The sequence below is a fragment of the Thunnus thynnus genome, chromosome 6 (assembly GCF_963924715.1).
Source record: "Thunnus thynnus chromosome 6, fThuThy2.1, whole genome shotgun sequence".
NCBI lineage: Eukaryota > Metazoa > Chordata > Actinopteri > Scombriformes > Scombridae > Thunnus > Thunnus thynnus.
Genome location: NC_089522.1, coordinates 24,195,931 through 24,220,760, shown reverse-complemented (window position 1 = coordinate 24,220,760; position 24,830 = coordinate 24,195,931). Strand labels below are relative to the sequence as shown.

Genomic DNA, 24,830 nt, shown 5'->3' with positions numbered 1-24,830 from the left:
TTCTAAGGTTTGATACATTTTATAAACATGAAAAATATAATTCCATCCAAGAAATTTCAGTTTACCCCAAAAGTATACATTATAATCACAACACATCACAAAGAAGGAAGTAATGGGGTTGCAATGTTTTCTCAAAGCAGAAAGGAAGGAAGGGAAGAGAAAGCCTCCTAAGATTTCATGTTGTCAGTCTTCATTTCTGAAAGGGACTGTTATTAGTGGTGAGACTTCAATATAGATTAGGATTACATCGTTTGTATATGAATATTTGATCTTTTGTTTGGTTTAAGTGTCACATTTATGCATGCGGAGGAGACTGTTCCTGAGCATTTGTGCATTCATGAATAAAAAGAGAGCCTGCACATGTGTGACAGTGCAACAAAGCACTCAAGCTCAACTGATAATGAAGAGTTGTGCAATAGTCTGTGACTGGAGTGATCTCATAACCATTCTGTATTGATGGCACTTTCATTATATCATTAATACATATGATATAACACATAAAGTCAGAGTCGGACTAACAAAACCAGCTTAATCGGCTTTAAGGTAGGCTATTTGCTCCTTGTCTCCACAGACCAAACACTTCTTCTCTTCACCCTGTTTGTATTAGATGCTGAGCAGCTTTGGCAGGGCGCTTTGCTCCACTGAGAGCTGAAAGGACCTGCTCTCCAAAAATATTCTTTCCACCTGATTTAAGAAAAATATGTGAAACCTAACTTCAGCGTTTTCATTTCTTTCATTGGAAGCTCAATAATTAGTACATTTTATCTGTTTGTCTACAGTCAGCTGAAATTTCACAAGGATTGTCATTGCACATATCCATATGGGCTGAATGCAGATGGTGTCGTATCTCATGGTTTGTCCATTAATACAGAGTGCACGAAAAACAGGAAGTATAATAGAAAGAGCCTGCTCTGTGAGGACGTGCTCTGTGCTCAAAACTGCAGACATGAAATTTGCAAATAAAAATAAGAATGTTCATGTGTCAATAAAGAGAAAAAACAAAAACATATATGATTTATTCAGGAGCTCTAAATGTTATCTTATGTGCTTGTTTCAAAGAGGGTAGACTTTAGATTTTGTCATTTTAGTATCAGTGAAATTCAAGTACAGCTTGATTTTTCAGCACTATATTCCTCTTTGACCTCGCTACACGTTCCCTAAAGTGTGTCTGATAATATCGTCCTTAGTCTTCACTCATGTGTGTGTTGCTTGGTCAGTACTGTTCAGGTTTTAGCCCATGGACTGACTGTATGCAGCATTTTACTGTCAGATAATGCTCACTGAGAGATCACTTTGGTTCAAAATGTAAGAATTGTGCATAAATCAGCAGGTATAATGGAATAGACCTTCCTTATGTACTTGAAACGGTGTATGGATATTCAAAAGGCCTGTTAGTCAGCTAAAGGACAAAAACACTCCATCTCCCTCCCCTGCAGTGTAGTGCAATGTGGGCGTGATTGACAAGAACAGAAGTGACGCCCCCTCTCACTAGCAGCTCTCCTATTGGCTTGAAAGTGGAAGTCACATTTGGGGCTCTCCCCATTATTGAAACTCACATATTATTTTAGAAATGTACTATTAGGTAAAATGATCTATTTTGTTTTTAACCAGACACAAATGTGATCCACACAAAACTTTTTTTTATTGATGCTCATGAAACCTTAAAATGACTCACTCCCACCTGCAGATGCTGATTCACCTGATACACCTGAGCTCTAGTGCTTAATATTGTGAGTGTGGTTTAAAAAGTAACATTTGCAGTAGTTCTTTCTTTTTCCTTTGCAGACTATTTCTGTCGTCCATTGAAAGGAAAACGCTGGGCCACCCCCCCGACGCGCGCCTGTGCTGTGGAGCTCCCCCTTGCTGCGTGCATCGTGATCTAGTGGATGCAGAGTCTTGCAGAGAACGCAGGGTCACCTTCTGTCACTGCAAGGGGAAATACTGAATAATTCCCAGCAAAGGCTATTGGGTAGCAGTGCACCTCAGCAGCAGCAGCAGCAGCAGCAGCATATCTGGTAAGTCAGTCTGTGTGTCTTCTGTTCCTTGTTGATGCACATTGCTTCACTGGGAAGAGAAGCTGAGCATCCTTTTAGCAAAGGGCGACGCAGGGATAAAGGAATCTCGCATCATCTCCCATCGTTTGGAGAATATGTCTTCACCTCTCTGTTACGATACCGACTAAGTACTACAGATTCATATGCAATACTACAGCTTTAGCAATTGTGAATTATGCATGCGTCATTTTATATGGGGTACATTCGCCAAGGGTGAAGAGGACCATCTTGCATCATCTTGGATTACTACTGCAGGCTTTGCTCGCCAGTAAAACAATATTCTTGAGTCGTTTAGTTTGGTTTTGCACAGCCTGTTTAATTTCTTTACTTCCTGTCAAATTATAGGATGATGTAGGTTGTTGTTTTCACTATGCAGCCGTTTCTTTTGCCCTTCGAATTGTCAGGATGAACAAATTTGACCTCCGTGACCAAATTGTATGAGCAATGCTATGTGTTTATCTGCATAAATATGATCTAGTCTGCAGAAAGATCAGCACAGAAAATGTCAATATGATATCTTAGACTGTTGCCATATTAAGTACACAATAGTAGTACACGGTGGCCAAGCTGGGAATGGATTGCCATTTTATGTTCCTTTCCATGCGCCAAATGGGTAAACAAGACTAGGATATATGAACTACGTCGATCAAAGATGTCGTAATCATCTCTACTTTATCTATATGGTTGGTTTAATCGGTACAAATACATCGAGTAGTAGTCAGTGATCGCCTTGTGTTATATTTGAGGGTTTGTTGGTGAAATGGACGGGAATGTTAATGAGAGCACTCCGCTCTGACGTTATGTAATTGGTTGTCACAGCACAGTTGAGGAGCCATCTCTAGCGTCATTGTTTTTCTCTGACAAACCAACAGCACCACAGAGGAGGAGCATCCTGATTTCTACATGGGATTAGGTGCATGTGGTCTTTTAATCATTCATCAAATCTGCTCCCGAGCTGAAATGCATCCGGGCTTAACAGCTGACTAAAGTATGTCGTGGCCACATTTATGGGTTTAGCAGCAGAGATGTTATCTGACGCTATGATGATGATGATGCTGTGTTTTCAGGGGGCTGGTTAATGGTAGCTGGGGCGTCACTTCTCTGAACCCTGCAGGTCCCATCTTCTATCAAAACATCCAGCCGAGCCTAAAAAAGCAAACAGCTAGTCTCCACAGAGAATGCATAGCTGATTAAAGGGCTATTATGGGGTTTTTGTGTTTGTTTTTTGTTTTTTCTGAGTAATGGTGACGTTGCAGATGACAGACAGCTCGCTCGTGTCCGCCTCAGCTTGTTGTGGAGCTGTCCGCGGTGCTGAATTCACTGTTTGCTGGAGTGTATGTCTGTCAGCAGCCAAGGTGCCCCCAAGAGAGCCTGACATGAGGCTGCAGGGAAGAGATGATGATACTGTCAGGGGGGGTAATCCAATTGTATTGCGGAAAGGGGAGTTAAAGAGTACTTGCTATTTATTAGCGGACTCCTCACTCTTCACTGCGGAGCCAGGTTTAAAAAGTGTATCACCAGGAACTTCAAAATTTTAGCAAAATGTCATATTTTCCAAGTTCTGTATAACCTCTGTTTTCTTTCTTTCTTTCTATCTATCTATCTATCTATCTATCTATTTATCTATCGGCTTATGATGGCTTAAAATAAAGCAATTTGTTGTTGTGACCTTTCATCAAAGGTTATGGTCTTAGTGTGGACAAGAGTGATTTTTCCTTGTTAAGCTTTTTTCATAAGAAAAAAAGCTAAACATTGAGGTCTGTTCCTTTTATCTTACAATTAGGGCCACAACAAATGAAAATTTTCATTATCACTAAATCTGTTGATTATCTTCTTGACTAATCGATTAGTCATTTGGTCTGTAAAATGTCTTAAAATGGTGAAAAATCACTGTTTGCCAAAGCTCAAGATGCATCCTATAATGTTCCCGACTAACAGTCCACAACCAAAAGATATTCAGTTTACTATCATAGAAGACTAAAGAAACCAGAAAATATTCACATTTTAGAAGCTGAAACAAGTGAATTTGGGCATTTCTTCCTAAATAATGGCTCAAAATCATTATTCAATTATCAAAATAGTTGACAGTTCTACTCATGATTTGCCCCCATGTTGGGAATCACTGATCTCTAGAATTTGGGCTTAAATTTGGCCTATAAGTAAAGCTGGGTATCAAACCATTTACTTTTTTTAAGCACTGACTGAAATGTGTCCGTAGCACCCAGTAGTGAAAACTGTCAAGTACCAAAATCTGCCATTGAATGTCTGGACTGATTTGTAATCTCATCTATTTTATTCTTTGATGAGAGAGCTCCTGATATGAATCAGATTTTAGATGATTATGTTAGCTCAAATATCCTGTGTAGCTGCTTGTGTTTAGACAACCTGCAACATTTGAAAGGTTTGAGAGGCTTTTATTGAATGAAAGAAAAGAGCTTTGTAGTAAAATATGTCTGTAGCTCTCAAAGCTAGATATTGAAAAAAGGATTGCGTTGGTAAGAAACTAGATATTATATTGCCAGTAGTATCTAAAAACAATATGTCGCCCTAGTAGTAAGTCTCACAGGCCTTGTCACAAAGCAGATGTTATATTTCTGATAATCATACCTCAGTATGTGCACTCAAGTCTGTGCGTGTATGTGCTTGTCAGTTTCTTTGAGAGGCATAGGGCTATTAATTAAGTCATAAACCATTCTTCCTCTCCCTCTGTGGCTGACTGTTTAATCTCTGAAGCCACAAATATGTCCTCTCTCACTTCCTGCAGTGCTTACAGTATGTCTGCGGTACTGCTCATTTTGCGTTTCCATGCTTGACTTATGTTTTTGATTGCGGTGAGGCAGCATCTTCCTGTTCAGGGGTTTTGTTATTAGAATTTAATCATGATTCGCACTCATGCAACCACTGGCTTGATCTGTGGTTATCTTGAACCATTAATAGAATAGTTGTGACACAAACTTACCATAGGGAACATACTGATAGTGGACAGCAAGCTTAAACGTGATTCAGGAGGTGAAAATGTAATAGTTTTGGGAAGGTTTGCTAAATGGTTTTATGTAGTTTTTAATCCAACTCCTCTTCAATTTGTTTTCTTTTCGGCCATGTCCATAATAACTGACAAAGGATTAACAGGAGCTTGGGATTTGTGGAAAGCATTGCCGATCACGCTATTGTCATTTGGTTGTTTGTTCTCCTGTTTAATGTGAGATATCTAAAACAGGTGCAGTGCTTCCTAGCAAGTGAGGGTTGCTTTGTTGTAACGGAAGAGGACGAGGAGTGAAGGATAAAACTGATCACATTACATGCCAATTAAAACTATGATTAACTTTACTTAACATAATTTAACAGAATGCACAACAATGATTTGTTTTTAATGAGATTTTCCTTTACCTGGGTCGCACATACTTGGTTTCTATAATTCATTACAATGCATAAGAGTGAAGGTTAATAGAGGGACTGGTGCAGAATATGAGAAAATCACTTTTTAGATGTAAACCTGCATCCAAATAGTCCAAAATATGTTTGTGTTAGATCAGTTTCTTTCATGTGTCTCTCTCAGTATCTCTCACATGGAGGAATGTTTTGCTTGCTCATGTTGGTGACCTTTGTGTTGTTGGCAGTCTTTGGTGTTTGTGGATGATGCTGAGACATCATGTGTGAGGGAGAGAGGACAATGTGTGAAATAGTGTTGTTTTTTTAAAAAAAAAAAAAAAAAACTTCTTTAATGTGCTCGATTATGAAAGGGTTAAAGGCTGCTGTTGTTCTGTTGAGAGAGGAGATAGTGGTGTCTGACAAGGTGTGAAAAAAGAGGCAATGTAAGAACAGAGAGTCTGAAGGGCAGCCTGAGTGTCTCATTTCTCTCAGTGCGGAGAACACACGCAGGGAAAGACTCTATCCTTGGTGGAAGATTTATGACATTGGGGATGATCAAAAGCCTCCACAGCGACTTTCACACCACAAGAATCTCATTTTGTTTTTCGAAACCCGTTTCAATGATTTTACGCTAAAAGCCAGAGAAATAAATGAAGGTAATATGTTATTAATGTTCTATTTACTTAAATATTGATGGAAAAATCAACTGACTAAATGTAATATGCACCGAATGGGAGCAATTTAACATTAATAAGGAATTTGCTTTACTGTAAGTTTATCTGCAAGTCAGTAGATTTAGTTTACTGCTCGTACAACATGTGTCTCTTTTTGCAGAACAGTATGAAGACATTCATGTTACGTGGTGCCTTTCTTGCAGTGTCACCACAACATGTCAGTGTTTGCTCACTGTGAATCATTCAGTATGTAGCAGTGTCTCAACCTGAGTCAGTATGTGTCAGGATCTTATTGGCAATTCAAAATGGAGTCCCAGCGAGCTAATCGAGGGTCTGAATCATGCACAGGATTTTGGATCAATACCTGTGTGAATGGTTAAATGTCAGCGTCAATGGGTTTTGTCTATGCATTGTTTGGTGCCAGTTCATTGAATGCACCTTGCAGCGGTTTCAGGTCATTGCTTTGAACACTAGAGGGTGTGTTCCCTCTAGAGAGAGACCCAAAGATATTCTGTTGGCTTCTTGACTGGACAGCACGTCTCTAGTAAAGCAGGTCATCATGGTGTGTATATGCATGTCACAAAGGGCTGCAACAAACGTTTGGTTTCATTATCGATTCACCTGTTGATTATTTTCTCGATACATCAGTTAATTGGTCTGTAAATTGTCCATTTCAATTTCCCAGAGCAGGATGATGTCTTCAAATGTGTTGTTTTGTCTGTGAACAGTCTAAAACCCAAAGATATTACGTTTATTATTATAAATGCAAAGAAAACGAGTTAATAGTCATATTTGAGAAGCAGGATCCAGAGGATTTTTGTCAAGTTTTCTTATCAAATCAAATGTTATTTATCTAAACAATGATTAATTAATAATACATTTTCTGTTGATTGACTAATTGTTTGACGTGTATCAGAAACTGCAGCAAGCTGTTAAATGATTGACAGTCCTTGCTTGCCGGGATTTCTTCATTAGGAGACTGCTGATCTATGCGTACTTAAGAAATATGAACAGTCATAGATGAAAAACACCAGCGGCATAAACTGACCATGACTCAGCATTTTAACATAAATATGTGCCAGAATCAGTTGGATGTGGTCGTATAGCTGTCAGATGGTGCTCGTATGTCAGGTTGCTTCATTTTGATGGGTGTGCTGCTCCATCATGTTTCTGCCTGAGATTCAGTCCATCCATTATCTAAACTGCTTGTGCTGTTCATAGGGCGAGAGCAGGGGAACATACTGCACCATGACTAAAAACACAGACTCATTCAAATGGAAATGCAGAAAAGAGAATGACAGGTAGCCAGACTTCTATCAGGTACGTTACGCTTTCAAAGACAGATTAAGCTGAATTGAACTCATTACAGCCTCATTAACATTCTGAATATGTAGGTACTGTATTAAAGGCAAGACAAGATGGCCGTATGATGATATAAACATAATGTTGAAGCTTGGGATTGAGCTTGCTTTCATTACTGATTTATCTGTCGATCATTGTAAAAAAAAATGCCCATCAGATTTTCCCAAAGCATGAGGTGATGTCTGCAAACCGCTTATTATTTCCTCCCAACAGTCCAAAACCTAAAATATATTCAATTTACAATGAAATAAAACAGAGAAAAGCAGCAAAACCTCACATTTCAGACTCTGGAAACAATGATTAATCAGTGATCAAAATGCTACAGTTCAGGTGTTTCAAAGTGTATCAAATTATAGATATTTACATTGTAGAGTCAAAATTTCCTTTCCTTTATATTTATATCATGTAAATTCAGTGTTTAAACCAGCAATGGAATAGTAGATGCAGAAAAAGAGCACTATGATTCATTTAATGATCCCAGCACAAGTGCATTAAACACGTCTAAAACAATCATGGTATCAGGGGGTTGCGGTCTGTCTAAATTAGACTAAATTACATGGGGTAGTTATGTATGCAAGGAGTAAATCAAGGGAAAATATTAGCTTTTATGTGATGTTTCAAGAAACAGAAGTGGAGTGATGATTGCATTTTCACACCAATTTTGAGCTTTAAACCTAACTATAAAACTGAACTGAGTATCACATATTGAAAAAATAGATTTTTTGTCACATTTTTATCTTGAGCAGATGATCAATATGTCCAATATAGTAAAACCCAATACAACAACTGTGCAGCAAATAGCTTTTTGAAGTTTATTATTTGTAGTTTTGATAAGACAAAGAATTGTTAATTCAATACTTATGGTGTTGTTGTATTAGAGTACATACTGTATATTATCAGCTATACCTAATCGATCCCCCTTCTCTCATACTAGCTATATTGCTGTTTATTGTTTTTTTGTGGTGTGGGTGAGCAGTATGTGTTGAATTTTGTGCTCTGCGTGGGCTGCATACCGTTAAAATGTGGTATGTGTCACTGGTTACACTTTTAAAATTCTGGAAATAAACATAATTTTAATAAGCAGTTTGCAGACTGCTTATCTTATCTCAATGTAGTATTTTGTCTGCAGCCACATATTGTTAAAAAATTCAAAGATTCTTGCCAAACTCACCCTGAAATCATTATTTTTTCACTCCATTTAGGCCACACCACATAATTACATGTTACTGTATTTGAACAGTTTATCATTCTTGCCACTTATTCTATACAACTTAAATCTTTTACTTCTCACAGCGGCAGAGTTTACTAGTCTCACATTGAATGTGATAACTTTATCGCCATTAACACACATTAACAGTCAATTAACATTACAAAACAAAATCACCTTGAGATTGGGCTTAACTTGACATACATGCATATACCGGTGAAATAAGACCGTACAGGGACAGAACACACACATCTACGTATATATATATATATATATATATATATATATATATATATCCATCTCCTTTTAAAAATAGGCAGTTTTAGTTGTAGCTGGGCATTCATGTGTTCCATCATGTAAAGATGTTTGACTTTTTTTAGCTAAAGAACTATTGTGAAAGGGTTAGGCTTTATCCAATCAATAGTAATTAATTGTCTTGCAACCATCAACAAAATATGAAGTATATAACACTGGTCTGTGGTAAATAGGTGCTCAGGTGATACTTCCAATAAGAACAGTATTCAGGGGAATGTCTGTCTCCAGAATTTTCTCCATTTCTTCTTTGATGTTTTTCCAAAATGTCTGTTTTTTTGGGCAGTCCAAAAACATATGAGTATGGTCACCAACCATACCATAGTTTCTCCAGAATTTGTTGTTAGAATTGTTTTTAAAGACACAGCGGGGTCCTAAAGAACCTCATTTTAACCTTAACCGAATCAAATTTTTCCATAGCTGTCTCCCAACCCCCCTCCCGTTACATCTGGAACATATGTTTTCCCAGGCGTCATCATCCACTATTGTATTCAGCTGCAGTTCCCATTGTCCTTTGATATGTAGAGTGTTATCTTACGTGTCTAGCATTAGCTTTTTGTAAATATGTGATATATGTTTTTTTGTTGATGCATGATGTTCAAACAGATGTATAAAATGGGTTTCTATATTGGTTGGTTCTCTTTTAATATTATCCCAGTATGTATTTTTTGTCAAATAGTGTCTAATTTATAGATATGTATATAGCTCACAAGAGGGTAAGGCAAATCTGTCTTGGAGTTATGAAAAAGATTTAAATATATTCCCATCAAACAGTTGGTTAATTGTATTCAGCTGACTCTCAGCCCATCTTTTATAAGCATTATCACACATGGATACTATGGTCATGGCCCATGACAGAGCTATAGCTCTCTTTAGTTGCTTTTGGGCTGAAGTCCAGACCTTCAATGTGTGTTTGAACCATACATTATTCATTTTATGTTTTCCCGAGACTGTTGACTAAGAAGTGGAACAGTAGATAGTGATATTCCTGGTAAGGAATTTTGTTCGATATAAACCCATCCAGTCTCTAAATCCTTGACAGCTGGGCCACCAGTTTTCGGTTGGGTAAACCCAGACCTCCTTTCTCTTTTGTTGACATTGATATTTTCAACTGGATTCTCTCTCCTAAGTCTCCTATTTTGCCAGATAAATTTTGATATTCGTTTTTCTAACAACTTAAATTGGATTGTGGTACTAGGACAGGAGGGGATTGAAAGAAGAAAAATAGTCTTGATAAAATATTCATTCTCACTGACTCTATCCTGCCAAAAAGTGACAGGGGCAGCACATCCCATCTGTTTAGATCCTCTTTAATCCATAATTGAATCAGAATCTTAATTGCCTCTGGAGAGATAATTGTTGTTTTGACACATTGTTTCAAATGTGTTGTGCTGATTTCCATTTTTACTCCCATTAAGAGCAATTTAGCAGCACTTAAACTTGCTAAATGCTGAAAGGACTGACCCCTACATCTCGTTGTGTTTTGTGTGTGTGTGTGTGTCTGTCTGTCTGTCTGTCTGTCTGCAGGTGATCTCCTGCAGGGGACCAACAGCTCTTGCTAAGGTTTATGGAAACCTGACCTCCCATTGGTGGAGAAGGTAAGTTGTCACTGTTTGTGCTGTCTGTTTGATCTTTGCTTAGTCTGAAGTTGTGTAGTGATGCCAGGGACAATACTAGACATGAGCACAGAGCCAAGCACTTTATCAGGGTTTGTATAACAATAGACGCAACACTTGAGGTAATTAATAGCTCTTTGTCAATGGTGTTAATATTTCATGAAGGTGTCCCAGTCTGGCAGTGGGCTAACTGGAGGACAGGGGTTTTTTTTGTTTGCTTATTTGAGACTTATATATTGGATTGTTCTTCATTAGTCTACTCTGTGCATGAGCTTGTGCTGCATGATTGCATACAGGATTACACCGTCGGGTTGCATTTCAGCTTTGTGGCTACTCCAGTGGATCATAACCACTGATCTGTAGTCTCTATGGGTAACAGTAGCATTTTGAGTCTCTTACTAATCTTTAAATTTTTGTTTTTAGGAGAGATTATCTCAGAATTTCCTTTTATCACCTCCCTAAGAGTACCCCCCGCTGTCTCACCGGAAAGAATGATGACTCAGTCAGGAGTAATTATTGATTTCCTTGTTTGATCTCTTTGTTTTGTGTGCATTATGACAGAACCTGGCTGCGGGAGGGAGGTTAAGCAGCTGTGTGATGAGCACAGACTGTTGTTTTGTATATGAAAGAAGGCTCATCAGAACATGATGGCCCAGTTCATTAAAGGCTTCTCCAGGGATCCTGTGCAGTTTGGACTGGGAGGGTAAGCTGGGTCAGAAAAATAGAGCTTGAGAGTGTTTATAGGTAAACAAAGAATGATCAGCAATAATGATAGGCCAATCTTTATTTTGTGCTTTATTCTCAGGTTTCCAAAAATCAAATCAAAACCACATCACCTCTCTCAATGACTACACTTTTGCCATCTTTGGTTAGCAGAAATACCTCTTTTCTTTTAATACTTTTGATAATCATTTAACCATTAAATGGCTCATTAGATCACAGCATTTTCAGTTTTTAAATATTTATTGTGGGGCAAAATGTACCCGTTTTATTCCACATTTCCATATCAACATGGCAGTATATAATAATCAGGAAAATGTTTTTTTAGATGACCTACACTTCTGTCATCACTGGGCAGAGTTGTTTTAGAGATATTTGTCAGTTCAAAGTCTCTATTCATCCAGTTGTAATTCTTTCAGGGCAAGTAACAAATCATGACAGATATTAGAGGTCAGTGAATGCTTTTCATGCCCACTATTTCCCATCATAATACACTTTTTTCTGTACAATATATGGGCAAAAGAGCATCTGTATTACTCTGCAGTATTTACAAAAGCAATCTGTTGATTAAAAGGAGAAAAGGTGTGTGTGTTAGAATGAGTAACAATGTCCCTGAAAATGTGTAAAAATGAATAATAGCATAAAACTGTTTATTTTATTTAGTTCATCAGCCACACTCTGCTGCATGGCCTATAAAAACTGGAAAGTAGGATAGTGAAATTCTAATTTCTTAAAGTCAGATTTATAGTTGAAACCTGCCTCTCCCTGGTGCCAGCTGGGGAGGTCTCCAAAGCTCATTGGCTTGTTTATGCCTTCAGGCTGGTTAGTCAATACTTTGGAAGCATTTTCACCAGGCTTATTTATTTCCTTTCCTCCCTTATTTAACAAGTATTTGTTTGGCTCATGATTAGGCATATCCATCCTTAACTCTCCAAAGCCAAATTGGAAATGTCTGTTGTCAAGACTGCTTTAAATACTACAGGAAGGGAGAAGTTGAAGTATGATTTGAATGTCACTTTAATGAGCTATTGTTTTCTGCAGTTTGTTGGGTCAAATCTAATCAGGCTTTGAGTCTTAAGTCTTGAATTTTTGCTTTGAAGCTCTGAGTCTTGTCAAGTCATTAGTGATTTGACTTTCATAATAGGTAGGTCCAAGTCAAGTCCAAGTCCTAGTTTTTGTGACTCAAGTCTGATTTGAGTCTCATGACTCCACACTTAAGTCTCCAGCTCTGTCACTGGACACACAATCGAATCAGTCACTTGCACTGCCTGAATGGCCTCTGGGTATTAGAGATGTGTATAAATAGGGATGTAAGATGATTACAGTTTAGACCCAGATTATAGTCTCAGTATCACTGGGTAAACCGGGGTTGTTGCTTGCTTGAGTCAATTTTATTTATATAGTGCCAAATCACAGCAGAAGTTATCTCAGGGTATTTTTCACATAGAGCAGGTCTAGATCGTACTCTTTAGTTTACAGAGACCTCATTGCCCTGTGAGCAAGCACCTGGTGACAGCAGCAAGGAAGTACTCCCCTTTAAAGGGAAGAAACCTTGATGGCAGCCACCTAGAGCAACAAAAGCAACAGATTACATTTTTATCATCAGAACAATCAAGTCTCCAAATGGTTTTCTAACTCACTATGAAAATTTAACTGTTGCATGTGTAAAATTGACCTTCAAAAGTGAATCAGAGGATGCTACACAATAAACTTAAATATTAGTTTATTTAGGTTTATATATTTTGAGATATGTATATCCATTTTTCAGTTAAAATAATCTGTAGCACACACTCCTCTTCAGTAACTCCACCTCCCACTCTCCACACGTCTCGGATATTCACACACACACACACACACACACATACAGGCAGTGTGTTTGAAGGCAGCCCATCAGTATTCAGTGCAGCATCAAGCAGCTAAACGACAAGAAGGCGGAAAGCTGGTGTGTTTGAAGAGCTACATTCCCAGATTGACTATTGCCTTACTCCTCTACTTCCCCCCCCCCCTTCCTCTGCTTCCTCTGCTCCCTCTGTCTGCCTGGACATCAGGAAAAACTGGACTGGAACCAGCGCCTCCATCCTCTCTGCTCCATCTCACAGCCACTGCTGCATGTCTGCGGTTCATTCCTTCATCACTGCCCATCACAATATGTCTGTTCCCCCCCTCCTCTGTTCTGCTCTGCCTTTCCTGTCCGTCTCTCTTTACCCTCCCCCTGCCGTGTTTTCCCCCCTGTCTTCACCACGCTGTCACCAGGAGGCTGGTGGCAAAAGGCTTGATAGTTACATAACCACTGCAGCAGTGCTCGGGACACTGTGTTAAATCATAACTCTGTCACAAGTGTGTGTGCGTGTGTGTATAGGTGCTGTCTATTGTAAAAGCCAAGTGTGGGGATGGATCCCAAAGGCCTCCATTCAATGTTCTTTTCCTGTCCTATGTCTATGTCTATGTCTGTCACTCTCTTTCCATGTCTCTCACTGTCTATCTGATCTTGAATAAGCGTTTTTAAATATTCACAAGGATGGTTCAGTAGGGTAGCTACATGTTAGTGGATGGAGCAGTATTAGCTTTCTCACTGTAAATTCACATTACTCCCAGAAACACAGGAGTCTAATTTTATATAATTTCGGCAGTTATGTTTCAAGTTTATTCCCGAGAAATCATGTTTTTTCAATCAGTTTAATATATTGAATAAATCTAAGCAAGGTTAAGAGTGTACGGTCACAACGACAATACTTATGTTTAGCAGGTATACTGTTTACCATGTTCACTTAGTTTAGGGTTTCAGCATGCTATACTTTTGTTAATTAACACTAAACAAACACTTCATCTGAGGCTGATGGGAATGTCATATATGTAGCAGTTTTGTAAGTATTGTATGAATTGAAATTTTGGCCTGATGATGACAGTTCATCCTGAGGATAACATGAATGTCTGTGCCAAATTTCACAGCATTTTATCCAATAGTTATTGAGACATTTAACTCATATCCTGAAATGTGAACCTCATGGTTGAACTACAGCAAAATTCAATGAACCACCAAAGTCTTTAGAATCTAAGGTGGATATGGATATCAGCACCAAATTTCATGGCAATCCATCCAGTAGTCATTGAGATATTTCAGTCTTGAGCAAAGTGGTGGACTGGCCAACAGACCAACATTGCCATCCCTAGAGCCAGGCTGCTAGCTTGGCTAAAAATTCAGTACCCACAAGCATTAGCGCAGGAGATGCCAGTCAGAGACCATTGTGGCTGATCTCATCTAAAATTGACCAAGAAACTGAAAATGAATTGATTCAAGCTGCTGAATGTACAGTGCATCTTGAATCTCAACCAGCTCATGGTAGTTTTTACTGATGATTCAACCAGAAGAGTTTCATGCACATCCAAGTATTGGAAATGCTCCAACAGCCGGCCGCCTAACGTTGTCTAAATACAACTTTTACTTCTGGATCCCTGGACACCTGATACTAAAGGACACCTCCTTCTTCATTACTCCGTAGGCACTTACTTTTCAACTGGGCTGTATAATAGCACACAAACACAAACCCTCCTTAAGCCAGAATGGGCGAGTACTCACCGCCGGCTGGGCTGTCGCTGATCTTTCAGCATTTTTGGAAATGTTGTCAGATTTCTTTTATGAAGTGAAAATGTTCCAAATAAACTTGAAAAGGACTGTGTGCTTCAATTTGGTCTATGCTTAATTTAAATAGTTGTACACAACGTTTGAGAGAGATACTCATAGCTCATAGGTCATTGATTGATGTGGTTGAAGGACTCATTCACTTCCTTGTAGACTATTCAGTCTCCAGCTGCTTTTTAAAGCAGGAATGACTACTATTAAATCATTTTCTTAAATTGTGTTTGAATTTCAGAGGTGTTACAGCGTATTGAACTTTACAGAAGCAGAGTAATGGCCAGCAGTAAATCTTCCCTGTGCAGAAATACAATTGAGGTTACAATAAGGTGAGATAGAATCGAGACGACGTGAAGGGAAAGAAAAGAGAGAACAGAGGGACAGAAACAGTTTGATGTGAACTGCAAAGTTCAATCATTCTGTCTCAGGGGTGTCACAGAGTTAATAGATAAGACTCACTGTAGTTTAGGTTTGATATTTTAGTTTTTCAGTGGCCATGTCTGAATGGAGTGTAGAGGTTGGCTGTTTTATGTTCATATTGTATTAATAATTAAATGATTGAAGGGCACATTAAGGTGCACACAGTCCTTTTTCTATCTCACTCAGAGTAAGGCAACAGGCAAAAAAATAATTTAAAAGTAATTTTAGTCCATTGTTATAGCATACATTTGTAGTTTAGTCAGTATTATAATGTTCTATGACTTATTATTTTGTCCTGGTAACCATTACATGCTCAGATATTCTGAGAAAAGATTTGTCCTATTTGTTCCTTGCAAGATTTTTATCATAGGTAGGTTACAGATGTTATCGTGTCTTGTGCATTTTGTTTTCTTTTTATTTTGTGGTTCTTTAATTGATTAGTTGGGTACAGGCAAATTCTCTTTAAGAGACATTCATGTGATGAAGTGCTTTAAAAACAAGCCTGACTAGTTTCAGTTTTTTTCTTTCATTTCATTTATTTTTATTTATTTATTTTTTTTAAACACTGTTTATGCATATTGCATTGGAAACATGGATGATATACCCAGGTTATCACAAATCTTCAGTTGAATTAGATAGTCCTTCTATCAAACCAGATATTGGGGATGAAACCAGAATACAAACTGTTATATGTCTGTCAGATGACAGGCAGCAGGATGAACAAACTCTTGTGTCAGCATCCACCCTATGAGCCCCATATGACCTGTGGCTTACTATGACCTCTGACCTCCCTGTGGGATGAGGAAAGAGAAGGGAACATTTCCCTACAGAAATCAATGACGTGTAATATTAATGATGCTGGTATCTTTTTTTTTTTTTGTTTTGTTTTGTTACTTACATCCCTGTGCTGGTGAATTATTCTGTGGTCTGTCGTTCTGGGAACACACCTGGCTGACTCACACACACAAAATAGATATTGATTAAAAATAGGCTAGAAGGAAGGAAACCCCTCACAAGGAACTTGATTCTTGCGCAGCGACCCAGAAACAGCACTGGAGGTGTTGATGATCAGATAGCTGAGTCATCCTGTGCTTGTTTGTTTGAAATCATGACCCACACAGCTAGCTTGCACAGGCAAAGGCATCTGTGGGCTGTGTTGCTATGTTACAATACTTGGCAGCTGCAATCACATAAAGGAATTAGAAATCTGAATGAAATTAATGTGTGTTTGATCAGTAGTTGTTCTTAATTAATAATATAATAATAATTCTGTGGGAAACAGATTGAAAGTGACGTCTTGGGTTATAAGAGTCCAGTCTCACTTGATTTCAGTGGGATCATGTAGTTTAGGAAGTAGCAGAGTCCCACCCTCATTACTTTATGTAAGACAGTTTGTCTCCCACTGACATCATGTGATAATGAGCAGTTGGATTTGCTGTCTTCTAAATGAGACTCCGCATTGATAAATGTAATTTTTTAGCTACGTTAGCTGCATGAATCAAGGGATGGCAATGTCAGTTAGTCCATGACTTTGGTCCATACTGAAATATCTCAACAACTATGGCACAGATTGCAATGAAAGTTTGTACAGACATTCATTGATGCTCACAGGATGAATCCTGTGGACTTTTGTGATTCCCTAACTTTTCCTATAGTACTTCCATGAGGTTTACATTTTTGTTTTTTTGTGAAATGTCTTGGCAACTGTTGGATGGATTGCCATGAAATTACATGAAATTAGGTACAGATACATGGTGCTCAGAAGATGAATCATGACTTTGGTGACTCCCATACTTTTCATCTAGTGCCACCATGAGTTTCATGTTCTTGCGTGAAATATCTCAACAGCTATTGGATGGATTTGAAATATGGCACAGACAATCCACAGGATTAAGATTAAGGTGGTAGATTCCTCTAGCACCACCAGCAGGTCAGAAATTTAGATTTGCCCAATACTTTTGTTCATAATCAAATACATTCCCATCAGCCTTGTGTGTACTTTGTATTTTGTGCAAATTAGCAATTGTTAGCATGCTAACATGCTAAATATGTTCCACATGAGCATGTGTTAGCATTTTGAGCATGTTAGCATGCTCATGTTAGCATTTAGCTGTGTCTTAGTGTAGGCTAACAGAACAGCTTGCATGACTGTAGACTATATTTGTTCTCTGGGTTGTTTTTTTTGACAAATATAGAAAATGTCCACATTCGCAGACATCTTAGGGGATATCCTATGGTGGCTAGGCTAACAGTTAGCTATGGAGGAGAGAGAGAAGATGAGGACTGTTTTGTTTTTCCAAATTCTGCTGCAGACTCCCCATCTGGATCGACACGTCAGTTCAGATTTGACTCCCCTATTCCATGCCCCAGTGAGCAGTGAACAAGGCTCACAGCATTCCACGTTTAGCTGATAAATACAACACAAGACCACCATCACTGCTTTTCCTTAACTTCCCCTCTATCTCTCTCTTTGTCTCGCTTTTTTTTTTCTAGCTCTGATTACTGCATCTTTCTTGAATGACGCTCTCCTCGTCAGGGTTCTGTCTCTCTCTGTTGGTTCACTATTCACACTCGCCGCACCATTGTAACCCCCCTCTTGTGTATGTCGGTGCGACGAGTCGACCGTGCGATGGACAGCTGACACTGCGTCACCTATCCAGCCTTCTTGCTCTTGTCTAAAGCATCGGTCACATGGCCTGGCTTAATGATGGCCTTCGCTGTTGCAGCATGTGTGAAGTCTGCACAAGGCAGCTCTGTCTCCTGGCAACATCCAACAGCCTGCTTAGTCCGTGCTGCACCGTGAGATGAATCACATCTCCGTCCTGATGTGTTCAGCTGCTGTTCTGGCCCTATGGCTCTCTCCACTCCACTCTCTAGCAGTCTGGCTGTCTGACCGCCTCCACGTTATACATCCTGAGCTTGTTGTTCCTTCCTCCCTCCTCTTCTCATTCACCTCTCCCATGTCACGTCCCCTCCCTGCCTCCATCTCAATCTTCATCTCACCTCCCCTCCTTTTCACCTTCCAGCTGTTGTTGTCTCACTCGGTTTCGCTGTCACTCTCTCCTCGCTCATATCTGAATGAAAGACCTCCCTCTGTCTCTCTCCTTGTGCGTCCTGTTTCACTCAGTCAGTGCAAGTGGAGGACATGCTGTGCTTATCAAACAGAATCCGCAGACAACCAGAATGCATCATAAACCAACAACATGTACAACATCAGCTGACAGCTTTCTGCATGACACATTCGTTTCTAGCGCTGTCATTATTTTGATCACTATCTGGTGAGAAATAACTCAGTAAATTAGATTATTTGATCCGTAACTTCGTCTTTAAATCGCTGTTGTCTAATCAGCCAGGAGACAGTGAGGTTGATAATGTGCTGGAGTAAAGTTAGTTCATCTCTCTGAAATCTTCTTACTGTAACAAGCTTATGTGTTTGTTGTGGTTCCCATTCAATGCTTTGAAAGGCTTGTCAACACTGGACTTTCTGACTGTGTCAGGAACATTTGTCTCACCTGGATCAGGGTTTCTCTTTAACTCTCTTAAAAGCATTCATGTTCAGTATTTAGTCAATCACAGCGGTACAGTACTAATGTTTTTAAAAAAATCAATAATACCTTTTTTAACACCGCCAAACAAAGTGTAATGCATGCACAATATGCACAAACAAACACTTTTGGTGCATGGGTATGCTAGGTATGCTATCATGACAGTATTTAATGTTATAATTACAGTGTCACGACAATCTCACATTCCTCTTCCCACTTTTTGTCTCTCTGTCTCACTCGTCCTATCCGCTTCTTTGCTCTTCTTCCTGGCAAGCTCCCTCCCCCTCTAAAGCTATTCAAGTGGCACACTGCAGGATTATCCCTCAGCCTCTGAGACATGCTGGTTTGGTCAGACTTACCGTCCTCTTTGGGTTCACTTTGGCCACAGAGGTCAAAGCTGCAAAAATAAAATTTGCAACACATCCTTCACCATTTAGACGTACCAACGATAAAGGACAGATTTGGACTACAAGATCATACATCCACAAGGAGTCCGTCATTCCAAGGAGTTGTGTTTGATTTTAAAATTTCGGGATTGTTCTTTTTATTTTGCAATGATGGAGCCAACTATGGTAAGTGAATATGCATGAATATGTTTAGTTACTTACAAATGTGCAAAAGTTTGAATTGTAGTATTTTGACAGCTTCAGACAGCAATGCCTCTGCAATCATCAGACTCCTTAAAGACTTTAAATAACAAAAGAAATAGCTTTGACAGCAGCAAAAGTTTTGGTCAGTGAGTGATGTTGTTAATGGTTTTTAACAATACAACTAAATGAGTATATATTTTCTGTACAAACCAGCTGTTATCTTTTTGTAATTTATCTATTAGTGCACTATTTTGGGTGCATCTTTGAATTATATACAGTATAATTATATTGCAATTATATGCTTTTCCTTTATTCTAATCCATCTATATCAAATTTGTTGTGCTAAACACTGAGTAGTATTAGAAACAGTACTCTGTCTCCACTATGACTTCTTCACCAGTTAATACACTTGGGAATGGGAGGTGTGTTCACAGTCACTGAGGTGTGTTGACCTCAATAACTGTATTATAAGCCCCTCTCCAGAATGCTTACCACCTCCACCCCCCCACCACCACCTCCTTTTTTCTGTCTCATGGGACACATGACACACTAACACAATGGACCAAAGCTGTGACTTTTCTGTGATGTAATGTCTTTCTACTGTATGAACTGGTGAGCAAAGGCTGATGACATTCACGTCCACACTGTCCTTAGAAAGAACAAATTGTCCCAATCTGGATGTCTGGACCATTTGCTTTTGTGTTTTTGAAATAAATGATCTTTGCGTTTTGAGAATTTGAAATCTTCTTCAGTTCTCGCCCATCGTCCTTTTACCTGCATTAACATGTACATATAATCATCGGTCAAAACATTTGACCGCAGTCTAGCTTGAAATTATCGAGGTCTGAGGTAATGTGTGGACAGCTCTTGGGGAATTATCGTGTTAATCCAAATGCTTTCTAAACATCATCAAGTGTTACGTTAGTTTAAGTTTGAGGCGTGTGAGTTTTGGTTAGAATAATCTTCTGGCCACACTGGTTTTGTTATGAGCTGGGATTCTGGCATCTTGCCTGAGCTTAACTGGCTTTGATGTCACTCGGTGTTGTAGTTACGGATGCAGAAGCTCATTGAATGGTTCGACTGATGGACAGGTAGCTGGACCAATGGTTTGTGTCAGTTGCAGAGATTAAGACATGCCATTTTAGGGCTGCTTAACTTTCTAGTTGCATGGGACTTTCTTGCATCACATAGTGAATTCTTTATCTTATAAGGCCTTCAGTGTGTGTTGTTCTTCAAAAATGTGTTAAATTAATTATAAAGACATTTTTTCTTTCTTTTTTTTGAAAGGTAGAGAATTAAGGCCTCTGTTGTCTCAAAGTGAGCTTCAGAATAATCTCACCATTGTTGTCATTAAATACCACCGCAGCAAATTTGCCAATTCTATTTTTTGTGTTCAGTGGATACATGCATGACATGTTTTACTGAGGAACTTGGAAAAAAAGAACAAGTAGATGAGTCTGTTTTGTTTAACTTACCTACAGTTTTGCCTGTCATTGCCAGTGGAAGTTAAAGGAATAGTTTGACATTTTTGGAAAAACACATATTATCTTTTCAATTCACCAAAAGTTAGATAAGAAGATTATTACAATTCATGTGTGTGCATTCATGCGGCCAGTTAGCTTAGCTTAGCTTAGCTTAGCATAAAGACTGAACTGATTGACTTAGCTTGGCTTAGTCAAAAGGGAGCAAAATCTGCCCACCAACACCTCTAAAGCTCACCAACTGACATGTTATATCTCGTTTGTTGGCAACCTCACATTTATGAAAAGACTCCACAAAGTCACTGTAGCTGGCAAAGAAATTGTCTGACACACAATGCCTGGTAAAAGCACAACATGACAATTTTACTCTTCGTTTTTTTTTTGTGCAGATTAAACAAACAAGATGTTATTTAGTGAGCTTTACATATACAGTACATTACAAAACACAGCCCTCCATGTTCAACATCAGCCTCAATGTTGAGTCCAGTTTGCTGAAAGGTTAATTTTAAAAACCCTAATTTCAATAGGTATTGCATTTCCACTTGACGGGATGAAGTGTTGGGGATTGTGGGAGTCCATTTTCTCCACAGAGGTCAGTGTGGTAAATGTCAGAATTTGTACTCAATGGCGCTAAGGATGTTGGGGTGGCTGACAGGTCTCCTCAGTGTTGGATTGGCAGAAAACTGTTGTGTCCTCGTTTTCAAAAAGAGGGTTACTGGGATTGTGTCCAAACTAATGTGGAGTTACTTATTCTGTGGAAGGTGCTGCAGGTAGAACAAGATGTCATGAACTGTTGGGTCTCTGTTCACTGACGCACATTCAAGATGGACAAAAATGTGAAACTATAATTATAATAAACTGATGGAAGGATACTGAAGGGATAAGGATGATTTTTTTTGTGTAAATATGTTAAAACATGCACATATATGCACTGTGTATTGGTTACATTGTATGTGCTTGATAGATAATATACAGTACTTCTGTACGTCTGGATTAAGACATCATGCAATGTTTGGATTAGCAAAACCTTCAGTTACTCTGTGTTCAGTAAAATGACTGTACATAATACGCAGTTGCCAGATGTATCAAACAGCTCAGATAAAAGAGCAGAGTTCACAGAAAACATTGCATCGTCTTTTCTCAGAGCCTTGGAGCCTTCTTTTCATGAAAAAAAGATGAATTACCAGAAAAATACTGCTGATCTCAGTGCAAGTGAAAGGCTCAAGTTGTCTCTGATTCTGACACTGACGGTAAAATTGCTAAATCATGAAATATCTCCTTGGTATTTTGTGTTGCACCCGCACAGAGTGCACTCTTGAAATGAGCAATGTATGAAAGCCACAACTGTAAAGAAGCCCAGAGACTGGTGTGATGGCTGGTGACAGTAACCTTTGATAAAATACAGTTCGGCCAAATCAGTCAGAGCTCTGTGGAAACATTGACTTGGCTGGTGCTAAATTGCCTGTTCTCCACCTGAAACCAGGAGCAATCACACAGGGTACAAATGTTCCCCTGATATGATTTTTATGAGTAGACCCCCTGGAAAAACACAGCACGCGTTGCAAGAGTTATTGAAAAGACTGAAAAATACCTTCCCCCTCGTAAGCTGACCTTGTAGTTTCAGGACCTTTATTTTTCTCACAAGGACACTTATGTTGTAATATTTGATGTATAAGAGAAGTGAGGTCAGGCCGGTTTAGATTGAGTCTATTGCAGAAAATCATTTTTCATGACTCATTCCAGAGATGAAGGATGTTGCAGGAATTAATTTACACTTGACTGCAGAAGGAGGTTTCAGGATTAACCAGCAGAGAAGTGCACTGTTAGTATTTGAACAAAATATTCCTTGTGATGCAGCAGACTGCAGAGTGCAGACTCAGCTTATAATATGAAATGGCCACAAGTCATCCTTCATCTGTTCGTCACAGAGCGTTGACCTCTATCTGCAGTAGCATGCTAAGCTAGCACCAGGATAAACCAGGAATCAATCAATTACACCATGCTCTTAATAACATTTTGCAAAACCCTTTATCATTTTAATTGGGAGCTTTAATAAAGTTACATTTTAGATCGTTGGGCCATGTGCAGGATTAGATAATGACCACAGTCAACTGCATTTAATTACAAAGACCAACAAATCAAGTCAGGGCTTGAACACTGTCGACAGAGCCTCATTATTATAAGATACATACAAGATAATGTCTTGTCATATTGGCTGCTGCAGTGCAATGATGAGCTCTCTGTCAAGGGAAAGGCATTAGTCATGTGAGCAAAATGGATTAAGCTTCAAACAAAATTCAATACCAATATAGTATCTAGCAGTCTCTTCTGTTTTAACCTTGGTGGTAAGATATCGATCAGACGTCAAACAAATAAATATAAATCACCCTAAATGCTGGAGGAAATCCAGCAGCCACTGTTTTCTGGAGAGTTAACAAAGTAATTGGTAATTAAACCACATCGTTAAAGGGCATCTATTACACAATTCTGCACAAGAGGTGCGTTTCTGGGATGCTGAACTTTGTGACTACGCATGTCTGTGTGTAAGCGTCTGCTTTTCAACTGTCTCTCGGATGTAATGTGTCAAAAGAATGAGGGTATGCACTGTGGAAGGATTCAGGGTCAGAGCTGCGCGATGGTGGTGAATCTTTTCTAGGACACGCCGATATACTGTAAGATGTCCCCTTTCATTCCTCAGGGCATGGTGCTGTATGCATGGCGGAAGAGACTATTTTTATCTCATTATTATAAATGTCTCAAATAGAAACCCTCACACTGAAAGGTCTCCTCCAGTTGCCGGGGAAAATTGCCACATTGCTGCTTGGCAGTGTTTTATTACTAGTGTCCGCTCATGCGCTCCATTGTACAGCTTTGTTTCTGTATTGTTGTGTAATGTTACTGTCTCACATTGGGTTTTTTTGCTGTTTATCTCTTTCAGTGCATGAGGAACCCAGCTCTGCTGCAGAGGACAGGTTTAGTCATTAGAGTGCTTTGCCACATCCAGGAAAATGTCTGTCTCCTACGATGAAACTGCAGGTGCTGACGACACCATGGACAGCTTCTGGGAGGTACGGACACAACATCATATCTGCTTAGATGAGGTTTCAACCAGCAAACCAACAACACCTTTACCCTTTCATTGTCTTTTTATTGATTTGGCCCCTGAAGCCCAACAGAAGAACCATTGAAACCATAAAAATTATATTAATGTCACTAAAGAAAATTACTCAGAAGTTTTAATGATGCTGTGTGATACCCATCAAGGGTCACCTCTCATGATCTGAGGGATTACAGCATGCATAAAAAGCTGATTTAAGCAGGGTTTTATTATTTTAATTAAGAGCCCTTTGAAGGTGACCTAATTAGGAGTTCACTTCATGAGGCAGAAGTGCAGCTAAAAGTCTTTCATGTGAGTTTTTAGGTACCGTGTTTTTATTTTTTGTCACAGTGCTAAAAATATAGCCAAATTAACAAAAGAACACAATCTCTTATTTGCTTTTATAAAGACTATAATAAATAATGGCCTCTTGCCGGTAGTGTTTGTACAGCATGACGGTTGGACACTTGCAGCCTTAAAGAAGGAAGAAATTGTGTTTGTGATGGAAAAAAGGAAAGAAAAATGATCAAACATTCTTACGCTATTCTTTTTCCTAATTAGTTTTTCATAGTTTTTCTTAGTAAGAATAATTAAGTCCTGCCAGGAAATGTTTTGGATGATAGAAATAAAAAATACTTACAAAAAAACTAAATTATGAGCTACAAAGCCAAATAAATTTGACTTCTGTGGACTTAAGTTATTTGGATTTATTTATATTATAACTTTTCCCTTTTTTACATTAACTATTT

General features: G+C 38.8%; 1 protein-coding gene across 4 annotated transcripts in view; it reads left to right on the top strand.

The window, feature by feature from the left end:
* The window catches only part of LOC137184798 (protein kinase C and casein kinase substrate in neurons protein 1-like), a 39,251-nt gene that overhangs the window by 2,272 nt on the left and 12,149 nt on the right, over positions 1-24,830 (top strand). Inside the window, exons 2-4 of one of the 4 annotated variants that reach the window (XM_067592810.1) lie at positions 1,786-2,015; positions 10,506-10,576; positions 23,923-24,052. In XM_067592810.1, the coding sequence (XP_067448911.1) occupies positions 23,993-24,052 (60 nt within the window). In that variant the 5' untranslated portion in view covers positions 1,786-2,015; positions 10,506-10,576; positions 23,923-23,992. Of the gene's footprint in view, positions 1-1,785; positions 2,016-7,222; positions 7,418-10,505; positions 10,577-16,818; positions 17,299-19,004; positions 19,486-23,922; positions 24,053-24,830 lie in introns of those variants that run through there. The other 3 variants (XM_067592811.1, XM_067592813.1, XM_067592812.1) reach the window with 3 other exon arrangements.